The 13386-nt window shown below is 34.7% G+C and overlaps 1 protein-coding gene across 2 annotated transcripts in view; it reads right to left on the reverse strand.

The window, feature by feature from the left end:
* Positions 1 to 857: 857 nt before the first annotated feature.
* Positions 858 to 13386, reverse strand: part of LTN1 (listerin E3 ubiquitin protein ligase 1) — a 63943-nt gene continuing 51414 nt past the window's right edge. For both annotated transcript variants that reach the window (XM_055313610.1, XM_055313609.1), the window contains 6 exons: positions 12612 to 12798; positions 6145 to 6316; positions 4657 to 4877; positions 2938 to 3132; positions 2071 to 2238; positions 858 to 1513 (listed from right to left, as the gene is read on the reverse strand). In XM_055313610.1, the coding sequence (XP_055169585.1) occupies positions 1451 to 1513; positions 2071 to 2238; positions 2938 to 3132; positions 4657 to 4877; positions 6145 to 6316; positions 12612 to 12798 (1006 nt within the window). In that variant the 3' untranslated portion in view covers positions 858 to 1450. The remainder of the gene's footprint in view (positions 1514 to 2070; positions 2239 to 2937; positions 3133 to 4656; positions 4878 to 6144; positions 6317 to 12611; positions 12799 to 13386) is intronic.

The raw sequence follows: 13386 nt of genomic DNA on the forward strand, positions 1-13386 counted from the left end.
TAAGATAATAAATACTAGGGAGAAAATCCAAGACAGACAAAACTGGGTAGGATACTGCATCTACAAATTCAACTCAAGAGATCTGTAACTCACGCATAATACTTCACTCTCAACTACAATATTCTGATCACATTCATTCTATTTCAATAATAACCATTTTACCCAGTTGATGGTAAACAGTGATTTTATTTAACATGACTTGGTTTTTGCCAATTAAACATTTGCAACAGAGATGATTAGCTGATCTTTCAAGTAACTTGCTATTATATATGCTAATATTTCCTGTGTAATGGAAGACTGCAATAAAATTATTCCAAATCCCAAACTTCCATACTTTTATAAGTTGGGCACAATTTTTAAGGGTAACAGCACTGTGGGCAAATGGCAGGTTTTCACCTACTCCACTTCAGCCCATTATACTGAATTTTCCTTAGTACTAAAATTATTAACTTGTACTTCTAAAGGCTGGAAAAAATAAACTCCCCCAAATCTTTAATTTAGTGTAACTTTGGCCAGTAAGAATAGCAAAATTTGCTTACAAAATTGAAAGCTTCCTACAACATTTTAAAATTTTTGTTTTTTCCATCAATCTTAAGTTTCAGAAATATTCATTTGTTTCTTCCCTCTCGATAAAGGGGTAACTACCACTTTGCTTCATGAATGAAATAATCTAATTCCTGTTTCTCTCAGGATTCCTGTACCCTCTGGAGATGCACTCAAACTGAGTAGTAAATTCACTGACAAGTCTGCAATTCAAATTTCACTAATACATGGAAATTCTTCCACAGCAAAAGGTCAATGCCATGAATTTAATTTTCTGAATTTCATAACCCTTGATTAATGGAGACACCTTAAAGTTCAGTTTACACTCTTTTATATAGGATTTCAGAGCATGCTTCAAATAGCTTATGATAAGCTATATTAATAGCTTAGCCTCATTTTATCATTAAAATAATCTACAAATATCAGAATACTAATTAATTTTGTTGTCATAACTAATAAATAAGTCTTAAAATATCTGTAGATATAAATCAACCCTCTCAATTAATTTGCCTCACTTGGACTCTTCTAGAACATAGATCAACAAACTGAATGGGCTTTTTAGTATAATATAGGTACAGTGCTTTCACAAATTCCAATTCTGTAATTTAGGGTTGTTCCATATTTATTTTTAAATATACAAAAAGATTAAACTATTAATATAAATATTTTCTCTCAAATATGTAATATTCTTATGTAAAAGAAAAGGTTTCCAAACATTTACAAAGCAATCTAAAGATAAGTAAACCCGATTTTAGGATCATTACATTAACCAAAATAATTTTTCAGAGAAGGTCCTATTTAAAAGTAAGGGTCACTGGCCTCCTCCTATCAACACTTTTAGATGGATCCAGATCCACAGTCTTTGCTTGATTTACTTCAGGGATCACTTCCAATGAAAAAAAAAAATTCAGAAAAAGGTCTCACGACAGAGTGGACAAGTGGATTTGTTGCTAGATGTAAACCATTTGTACTGAAAAAGAAAAGGTTTCAAATGTTAAAAGAACTTTTTAAAGCTGTCATTTTACATATACATCCAAGGTAAGCTGACCAATGATAAAATGGAAAAGGGGAACACCAAAATTTTAGCTTCCTCCATCTCCAAAAATAAACATAACTCAGTAATATTTCCAAAGGCCACAGTATGACTCTTTCTCCCTCGGTTCACACACCCAACCATTAAGATGTGTAAGTAAGCTCTCCCTAAGAAGCAACTACTGTACACACAAGGCGGCTTTCTTTTTAGTATGATGTTTAAAAAGAGTAAAGAGCTCTAATGCCAGATGGCCCTGGTTCCATTTTTTTCAGTCTCCCTTACAGTCTAGATCTTATAGGAATATCTACTTTTTGAGTGAGAGCTCTCATAGAAACATTCATTTATTAAAGTGCTTTGATGCTATCAGTTTTAATTCTAATATGCCTCTCGTTAACTACAATTAAGAGTATAACATCGTTTCCTTTTCTAAAATTAGTTGTCACACACATAAATACACATAAAATATAAATAAGTTCATTTTTCTTTGGACTTACCAAGCAAGCTGAATGGAACTTTTTCTTGCAAGTTCTACAGGCTTTTTTGGGAAGAGAATAGTTGAAACCATGAATGACTGAGAAACAGATCATGCAATCTTCAACACCCTCAAAACGTTTGTCTACGTTATTTTTCCATAATGCTAGTCCTTCCATAATACTTCCATTCTGTTAAAAAAAAGAGTATATATACTCTGAAGACCACCAAAGTGATTTTTATTCAATTTCATAAATTTGAAAATTGAATTTTAATTTAGAAAGAGAATTAAAAAAAAAGAAAGAAGAGAATCTACTTAGCTACATTCATATCTCCTAAGTTTTCTGAATATTGGCTTTTAAAATGATTTCTCAAGTTTTAGAAACCAGATAAAAGTTCTTCTCCATTAAAGACAGACTTGAAAGAGAGGTTCTGCACCAATACATCAAGTTTTATAGTCTCAATGTGCAAACAACTATACTTTGTTTAAAAGTCAAACATCTTTGAGATTCTTGGGATTTCTCTAATCACAGAAAGAGAGTTGAAACATTAGGCTAAAAGTAGCTCCGAAGACATTCATCAATCTGGTATCTTACAAAAAGATTCCCACTCAAACAATTTCTTTAATGCCATGTATTGTTCTATGTCACCTACAATGTCAGTGGAGTAAAGTCAATTCCTCTCAAACACCAGAAAAAAAAATTACAGAGCCTTAAAAAGGAAAACAGCTTGGCAGGTTCAGGTCACTTAGGCATATAGCTGTGTTGACCCAAGGAAATACAGTATCTCTCAACCTCAAGCAGAAGTGATATGTTTTAAGTTTAACTGTCCTTTCAAAGAGGAGGTCAGTGGTACTACCTGAAAAGTCAAATGTGCACACGGAAATTTACCTGATGGGTGAGGTAAGTGCTTAACTGCAGCATCCAGTTTCGCCACTGCTGCACAGCCACACCTACTCTTTTCCCACTCTCCACAGTTATTGAACCCAGGGGGTAATTGGAAGGCAGCTGTATTATAAGTTCAATAACTATGTCCTCAATAGTGTAAGTAGCCATCACTTCTCGAGTGGTAGCTCGAGCTTTAACCTGCAACATAGGAAAGGTAATACGTTTTTTGCAAATTTCTTTTCTTTCTTTCTTTCTTTCATTCAAAAAACATCTTCCTAGGTTGACTATTAGCAGTCAGTTTTCATTCAAAGACAAAACAGGTAAACATGTTGGTTTACTGCACAAGAGATATTTAATAAATAGGTTTATATACCTGACATATTTTATAGCCTTTTCAGTTTAAAAAAGAAATCCTGCTCATAAAATGTTTTATGATATTAAGCTTGTCACATAGCAGCTTTGAAGAGACCCGTGACAGAATGAGTTCTTAATTATTGCTTTTCTTTCACACCAAAGGTATCAAATATCATTTATATTTAGAAGTCTCCCAACTCTTTCTCTGCCAAGAATTCCCTTGAGCTTTAAAGCTAACCATCAACTGTTAGACTATTTCCACCTAACAGCATTGCAAACAATATAAAACACTAATTATCATGCTTGACCAATGTATTCTTCTGATGTCCTATTGCCAAGCTAAAAACCATAGCATCATCTTAAACTTTTCCTTCTACCTCTTCCCAGGTATTAACTAGTTACAAGTTTGGATAAAGTATCACAAAATGTTTAACATTCCTCTCCTTTTATGGAAAATTCCCACTGATACTGCCTCACCCAAGCCCTCTTTGTTATTCATAACATCTATACCAGTGGGTCTCTCCTTATGCATTTGAATCCAAAGTCCATGCCAACAGCCTATACTATATATTGCAGTCAGAACTATTCCACTAATTGTAACACTAACAGTGACACTTGCTTCAAAGGAAAATTTTCAGTAGTTGAATAGGACCAAATGCTTTAGACTATCATTTGAGGTCTTTCCCAATATGACCCTAATTCATCATGGTAATGGCTGGTTATCTACTTACCTTCAGGAATCCTGCTCTGTAGGAACGCTGGCTTATTCATCATTTGTTAGGAAATTGCAGAAATTACATTCCCATTTCCAAGCTTTCTCCCTTTGCCATACTGTTTTCTCTATATTCAAGGCATTTCTCCACACTGTCCCTAAACGACAATCCTGCCCACTTAATCTTCCTCTATAAAGTTGCACCTAATCCCCTCAGCCAGATGAACCTTTCCCACTCTGATTGCAGAGCACTCTTCCTCTTAATGTGACATTTTCAAGTTTCCAATTCAAAAAACAGTATCAGTATCACTCTTTTTTTCCCTTTATTAGATTATGTGTTATTACACAATAGGAATCTGAACCCACTAAATCCTTCATTTCTCAAGTGACTGACACACAGTACCTAGAATCTATAGGCATTCCAATATATATTTTGAATGAACTAATTAATGTTCAAAAACTCTGATGGGGAGGAAATGAAATTATAATACTGTTTCACTCTATACATTAATATTGAGATTTGATACCTGAGAATCAGAAAATAGACAATTTCTGTAAATTCTGAACCAATGGCTAATATTGTAATGATACTACAAATGATAGACATAACCAATATTCGAACAACTTTTTTGGAAAAAATTCAAGATAATACTAACCGTCATGCCATTAAATAGCTGTGTACTTGTCTGCACAGAAGAAATTTCTTGAAAAGAAAGAACACTGCTGACATACTTGCTTGTAAATCTGTCTACAATATTGAAAACACGCTTCTCACTACTATTCCACCACAGCCTAACCATGGCAGGCAAGTCTTTTAATGTCATATGATAGACTGAACAAGCCAAGTGTGGGATATGGTAGGGAAGAGTTGCTGTTTCTGAGGAAAAAACCAAATTCTTAGTTAGTAACATGTATTTCTTACACAGAATAACAGACTAGAAAATAATTTTTAATTTCCTAACACTACAGCTAGAGCCCATAAAACAAACTTACTGAAGAAGCCAGAAATCTAGAGTATTAACTTTCTCTTATATTACAAATGAACCAACAGAATGGCAAAAAGAATGAACATCCCAATTGACGCTGAAAAATCTGCCTAGAAATAGCATTCTATATTTCACATGACAGACGACAAAAAAAAGGGGGGTGGGGAACATACGTATTTTAAAAAGGAAGACCCTAACCCCACATGCCCAGGGAGTGGGGAAAAAAAAGTTAAATAAAAAGGAGGAAAAAATTTAGGGACTCCTGGTTGGTTTGGCCAGTGGAGCACACAACTCTTGATCTCCGGGTCGTGAGTTTGAACCCCACATTGAGTGTAAAAATTATAAATAAACTTTTTCTAAAAAGGAAAAATTTAAAGACTGTCTTTATAATAATTTATGAAAAGTTTAGTCCCTGTACTTTCCCCAGAGCTCACTGATGTGTTATACAAAATTCCTAGAATATCCACCTTAATACTCACAAGACACAGTACCCTCCTCATATCTCCAAGACATTTAAAAAATTCCAATTCTAAGGAAACCATTTAAAACACTGGAGTAGGGATCCCTGGGTGGCGCAGCGGTTTGGCGCCTGCCTTTGGCCCAGGGCGCGATCCTGGAGACCCGGGATCGAATCCCACGTCGGGCTCCCGGTGCATGGAGCCTGCTTCTCCATCTGCCTATGTCTCTGCCTCTCTCTCTCTCTCTCTCTCTCTCTCTCTCTCTCTCATAAATAAATAAAAAATTAAAAAAAAAAAAACACTGGAGTACAACTAGATGCATGCATGTCTATCCCCTCAGTTAAAATTTGAGTTCCTCAGGTAAAGGAAAGAAATTTTACTCATCTTTGTTTCCCCAACTGAAGACTACTTATTTACAGGCTTGCAAAACATTATCACTTAACGAATATTTGCTTATCGAATAAAAGATAACAGTCTCAATGAACAAAGCTTCACAAATGTATAGATTTTTTACCCTTACCCAAAAGATCTAGTTGTATGTTCTATTTAGATAAACATGGAAAATTGTGTACTTCAACCTTCTCATAGTTAGGAAACACATTTGGGGTTATTCTCCAAACTCTCAAGAGTAAAGTATAATAAATACAACCTAATCTGGACCTAGTCTTCAAGAAAGAACACAAACATACATCTTACTGACCTCTAATACTCAACTGGAGCTCTTCTGTAAAGAATGTTTTAGGGTCCTTATTTGAAAGCTCAATAGCTGTCTCTGCATAGGTTGGATTTTCTGGCATAAGCCTGAACAGGTGGTAGAGCAATTTATTCAAACTTTTTGTTTTTCGAAGGTACATTGAATACAGTGCCCGAAGCTGGTGGAGAGTGAAGAAGTTTGTTGGTAAACCCAATTAAACCAAGAGAGTCAGTGAAAAGAACAAATCAAAGTAGAATAGACTGTACAACAAGAACACAATGAAAAAGGCATTAATTTGAACACTTAGAATTACAAGGAGGAGTCCTACAAAATATATGCCACATTCTTACTTTCCAAAGGTGCCATCTGATGGCACTGCTCCCTTTCTTCATAAACAAGCAAAAGTTTTCACTACCCTTTCATTATTAGCCATATGCTTCTAACACCTTTCTCAAAGCATCTCCGTTAATAAGTTCATCTTTACTTTCTCTATGAAAATCTACTCCTACTTCCCACAGAGGATTCACTCCCTTTCCTTCCAAGCCTTCCACATACGTGTTTCACACCATAGTCCTTAACCTTTAAAAGTCCTGCTTAAAACAAATTCTCTTTTTTTGGCTGACCTCACACTGTATCAAACACTCCAGCAGCCCTTTAGACAAGAGAGCACAAACTAGTAGTCCAAATGGTCTTGTTTTAATTTCTCTCAAAAATAGGATGTGTGGGGGGACCTGGGTGGCTCAGTCAGTTAAGTGTCTGACTCTATGTTTTGGCTCATGTCATGATCTCATGGGTTGTGGGATCAAGCCCTGTGTCAGGCTCCCACTCAATGGGGAGTCCACTTGAAGATTCTCTGCCTTTGCCCCTCCCCGTATTTGTACATGGGTGCTCACTCTCTCTCTCAAAATTAATAATTCAATCACTAAAAAATACATGGAGGGCAGCCCGGGTGGCTCAGTGGTTTAGCGCCGCCTTCAGCCCAGGATGTGATCCTGGAGACCTGGGATCAAGTCCCATGTCGGGCTCCCTGCATGGAGCCTGCTTCTCCCTCTGCCTGTGTCTCTGCCTCTCTCTCCCTCCCTCTCTCTCTGTGTCTCATGAATAAATAAATAAAATCTTTAAAAAATAAAAAAAAATAAAAAAATAAAAAATACATGGATTTCTGGTTCCTTTTTAAATAGGAAAATCTTGTAAATAAGTCAGAGAAAGACAAATACCATATGATTTCACTCATATGTGGAATTTAAGAAACAAAAGAGCAAAGAGGAAAAAAAGGGAAAGAGAGGGAGGCAAACTAAGAAACAGACGCTTAACTACACAGAACTTATGGTCACCAGAGGGGAGGTGGATGGGGAATGGGTGAAACAGGTGATGGGGATTAAGGAGTGCACTTGTGATGAGAACTCTATGATGTACAGACTTGTACAATCACTACATTGTACACCAGAAACTAATATTACACTGTGGGTTAGCTATGCTGGGATTAAAATAAAAATTTTAAACAGGACAATCTGCCACCACCAGGTATACTACAGGCATCTGTATGTTTCAGAACTCATTCCTCAATAACCCAGTTTTAAATTGTTCAGGTTTACTTTTGCAGCTCTTTGGTATATGTACCTGTTTTAAAAAGATTTTTCCCACTAAAGGATCTATCACCTCTTGGTGCAAGACACCATTTTCTGAACACTATAAATGCTCAAATACAAGTATCAAGCCATAGAAAATGAAATTGATTTTTGAAGTATGTTGATCAAAGTACCTATAATGCAGAAATCTGGAGGACGCTACCTTTTCCAGTAACCAACTTAGTATCACCAATAAAGGACACAGTGACATTCTGTGCCTCCTTAGGTGACACACTGAGGACACATCGCCACTTTGCAGTAAGTACTCTTGTTGAAAATTAACCAGAAATTGATCATAAGGAAACAATCAGACAAATCCAAATCCTAAGACAGTCTACAAAATAACTAACCTGGTAAATGACAATAAAGAAAAGGTAGGGAAACTGTGGGTTAAAGAAATATGACATATTTGATGCAAACATGATCTTGATCGAATCCTCAATAGCGAAGGAGTAAAACTATAAAGGACATTAAAGGGACAGCCAGGAAAATTTGAATACATATTAGATATTACTGCATTAAAATCAAATTCGAGTCTAATAACTATATTATTATGTAGAAACATGTCCTTGTTCTTAGGAGATATATGTTTAAATACTTCCAGTAAAGCATCATGAATCTGCAACTTACTTTCAAGTAATTCAGCAGGAAAAAAGTAAATATAGAGAAACCGTTTATAAAGGTACTAACACTGGGGCACCCGGGGGGCTTTGTCAGTTGGGCGTCCCTCTTGGTTTTGGCTCAAGTCATGATCCCAGGGTTATGAGATCAAGCCCTGTGTTGGCCTCCGTGCTCAGCAGGGAGTCTGCATGAGATTCCCTTTCTCTCCCTTTGCACCTCCCCATCGCATACTCTCTCTCCCCAAAATTAAATAAATCTTCAAAGGTAGCAACATTAAAAATTTTTGACTCTAGGAAGAGTTACGTGACTTTTCATTGACTTATTCTTCTATCTCCTCTGTAAAAAAACAGTTGGAAGTAGAATTAAAAAAATAATTATACATATCAATGGGGTTTTTTTTGATAAAGGTTAGTATCCAAAATATATAAAGAACATATAAAACTCAACACCCAAAAAACAAATAATAGTTAAAAATGAGAAGCTATGAATAGACATTTTTCCAAAGAAGACATCCAGATGGCTAACAGACACATGAAAAGATGTTCAGCATCACTCATCAGGGAAATAAATAAATCAAAACTATGATGAGATACCACCTCACACCTATCAGAATGGCTAAAATTAACAATACAACAAACAACAGATGTTGGCAAGGATGTAGAGAAAAGGGGAACTCTCTTGCACTGTTTAGGAATGCAAACTGATGCATTCTGGAAAACAGTATGGAAATTCTTTAAAAAGTTAAAAATAGAACTACCCTGGAATGCCTGTCTGGCTCAGTCAGAACACATGATTCTTGATCTAAGGGCTTGTGAGTTCAAGCTCCAGTAACAAAAAATGTCAGATAATCTTCATAGAAGAACAGAAGAGGTCTGTTGTAGGCGGCACAGATCAACTGAGGTGTAGCACTGAAATAATTAAAGTACTGCTGCATTTAAAAAAAAACAAACTAGACATATCCTACAATCCAGCACTACTGGTATTTACCCAAAAGATACAAAAATACAGATTCAAAGAGGCATATGCACCCTGATGTTTACAGCAGCACTATCAACAATAGCCAAATTACAGAAAGAGCCCAAATGTCCACTAACTGATGAATGGATAAAAAAGACGTGGTATATATACACAGAGGAATATTACTCAGTCATCAAAAAGAATGAAACCTTGCCATTTGCAATGATGTGGATGGAGTTAGAGAGTATAATGTTAACCAAAATAAGTCAGTTAGAGAAAGACAAATACCATTTGATCTCATTCATATGTGGAATTTAAGATAAAAAAAAAAAAGATGAACATAAGAGGGAAATAAAGAGAGGCATTCATAAGAAACTCTTAACTATAAAGAATAAACTTAGGGTTCCTTAGAGGGGAGATGAGTAGGGGGACTGGTTAAATGGGTGATAGGTATTAAGGTGGGCACTTGTGATGAGCACTGGGTGCTATATGTAAGTAATAAATCATTAAATTCTATTCCTGAAACTAATATTACACTGTATGTTAACTGGAATTTATATAAAAACTTGAAAAAAAAAATCAATGGACTTTTAAAAATCCATTTATATTTACCCAGAAATCCTACTCCTAGGTATAGAACACAAGAAAAATGAAAATATACATCCACTCAAAAATTCATATATGATGTTCACAGTAGCTTTATTCATTTAAAAGTGGAAACAAAAAAATAAAATAAAATAAAAGTGGAAACAACCTAAATGTCCATCAAAGGATAAATGAATAAATGAAATGTGGTATACTCATCACACAATGGAATATTATTCAGCCATAAAAAATAAAGTAGTACAGATTTATGTGTTTAATCCCCGAATCTGAAAATATGCTATGTGAAATAAGCCAACCACAAAAGACCACATATATGAAATGTCTACAAGGGGAAACCAACAGAGTCAGAACACAGAATACTGGCTGCCATGGGCTGGAAGGTTTGAGAGAAAATGGGAATTGACTGCAAATGGGTAAATGTTTCTTTTTTCAGGTGTTGAAAATTTTCTAAAATTAGATAGTGGTGATATTTATACAATTTTGTGAATATAATAGAAACACCAAACCGTATACCCTAAATAAGTAAATCTGCTAGCATGAAAAACATATCAGTAAAGTTATGAAACACACATAGGCTCATGGCTTTGTTCCAGCCCAATCTGATTCACTGGGACTTGCTTTTGTTTTTAGGAAAAAAGTTTTTGTTTTGTTTTTCTTTTTAAGATTTTATTTATTTATTTATTTGAGAGAGAGACAGAGAGAGAGAGAGCACGAGAGAGAGCACACACAAGCAGTGGGGAGGGATAGAGGGAGAGGGAGAACCAGAATTCCTACTGAGTAGGGAGCCTGATACAGGGCTTGATCCCAGGACCCCAGAATCATGATCTGAGCCAAAGGCAGATGCTTAACTGACTGAGCAATCCAGGTACCCAGGAAAAAAGTATTTTTTAAAAACCCAGAGTTAGGACCAATTGCAATGTTTTTTAAAAAAATTCTGTTTGCGGGATCCCTGGGTGGCGCAGCGATTTAGCGCCTGCCTTTGGCCCAGGGCACGATCCTGGAGAGCCGGGATCGAATCCCATGTCGGGCTCCTGGGCTCCTGGTGCGTGGAGCCTGCTTCTCCCTCTGCCTGTGTCTCTGCCTCATTCTCTCTGTGACTATCATAAATAAATAAATAAATAAATAAATAAATAAATAAATAAATAAATAAATAAATAAATAAATAATAAAAATTCTGTTTGCTTTAGGATTTATCTAATTAGGCTATTAACTGAGTTATTCTGGTTTAACTGCCACAGTTTGGTTTGAGTTCCAGGCTCAATAAATGCTGCTGTACAATTCTTTGTACCCTTTTCCCAATTCTGGTTTAATGAAAAAAGTGATGCATGGCCATTGGCCATTTCCTAAATTTCTGAATATAAGATGATAAAAACAAAATTCTTACATATGGAAGCCTCACTTGCTGCAAATTTTTAAGAGATCAAAATATTTTAAGAAACAAATGTAAAAGCCCAATTGGGAGTTTCCTGAAATACATCACCAGCAAATAAAACTAGCTCAAGTCACAAACATAAGTGGCTGGCCTATAGAAAAATAAAACAATTAGAAAATCTAGATCATTGTTGCCCCTGTAATTTGATTTTCCCCTTAGATACACAAATGCAAAGATGTATATGTTCACATATATGTACCAAGATTAAAACAATTAGAAAATCTAGATCATTGTTACCCCTGTAATTTGATTTTCCCCTTAAATATACAAATGCAAAGATGTATATGTTCACATATTTGTACCAAGATATGAATTATAAGCAAGGACATAAATTATAACTTACAAATTCTGAAAAATCACATTGGAAATAAATGCCGTATTTAGTCACACCTTAATATGAGGTAATAAAGTAAGTGTGTTTGTATTGACCTGTCAAAAAAGCTACCTTTTATATTTAAAAAGCCATCAGCTTATTAAACTGATTCAAACAACACTTAATTGGAACTTTTTAAGTGGGGATCTGTCTAACGAATAAAAAGAAAAGAAAGAAAACTTGGAAATTTTTCCAGCTTTTCTTCCTAGACAATGAGGTTTTTCTTCCTAAATATGAGACAACAGAGACATCTAGTGGCTGCTAAAGTAATTTGGGCAAAATAATTATTTTAGGATATTTTTTACTATTTAGAGGTAATAGTTTTTTTTTATTTATTTTATTTTTTTTAGAGGTAATAGTTTGAATTACACAGGTTAACATTTCACAAATCTTTCTCTAAACACTGATTTTCAAAAAAAGTAAATTCCCAATGATATATTAACTAAAATCTCCACATGGGGTCAAAAGTTGAAAAAAAAAAAAACAAAACAGCAAGATACAATTCTTTTGAAATTATTACTGTGGTGGTACAAAATTAAATTATATAAATCTTTGTTTGCTTCAATAAAAGGACTTGGTGGCTACATTCAGTTAGAAAAAAATTGATTCCAGTATATTCGAGAGATTACTTTTGCAAAAAACTGTGTGTGTGTGTGTGTGTGTGTGCATGCGGGATGATAAGGAAATTAAGGGACAGAAATAAATTTAGCAGAAAGTCTGAAGTTAGCCAGAAAAGACTAGATTAAAATGTGAGGCATTTCCCTTTTTTTCTACAAGAGGGGAAACAAAGGATTTAAGATGGTAACAGAAACACACAGAGGATAGAACTGTCAAAAGTTATCACATATTTATTTACCTGAGATGAAGCAGCTTTGAAAAAAGTAAGTATTAATTTCCAGGTAAGGAGGTATCCCAGAACAAAGCAGAAATCTTCACTCAGTGGCTTAATAGTAACTATCTGTCCAACAGGAATACACCCCAAAACATTTTCTAGTAAGTCCTCCTGAGTGCTAAGAAGAGACATCAGTGCTGCCGGTGGTGACCTATGAATCAAGGATTAAACACAATTTTCTTCATAACTTGTCCCTTAAAAAACTGATAGCATGTATAAACTTTAAGCATTTTAGAAAAACCTTTCTCTACTTTCCAAAACCATTTTAAAGTCCCCCATAAAGATTCAGTTTTAACTGCTAATTTTGCATAATGGCGATTACAAAATCTGAAAGACATAAAATGTTGTATAAATATGTACTTTTTCATGTATATTTAATTATAAATTTATTAATATATGTAAACATAAAACAAATTTTGTATTATTATAAATACATAAAATATTCTTTACACCTATTATTTAAAATGCATAGGAAATATACAATAAAATATAAGCTCTAGTTCTTTAGTTTTTAAAGGAAAAACCATTCTAGAAAACATGTATTTCAACTTTGTTTTATGGATGGAAAAAAAAATCACACACCCACAGAGGTTAAATGATTAATCTCAAGTCCCTCAGCTACTTAAGGGAATGATGAGGGATACCAAGTCCTACCAGATCCCTATAAAGTAAAAAACAAAACTTTATGTCTTTTCAGGAAAGTAAATTCTATATTCATATTAATTCATTACAATGCAAG

This window comes from Nyctereutes procyonoides, unplaced genomic scaffold (genome assembly GCF_905146905.1).
Source record: "Nyctereutes procyonoides isolate TBG_1078 unplaced genomic scaffold, NYPRO_anot_genome, whole genome shotgun sequence".
NCBI lineage: Eukaryota > Metazoa > Chordata > Mammalia > Carnivora > Canidae > Nyctereutes > Nyctereutes procyonoides.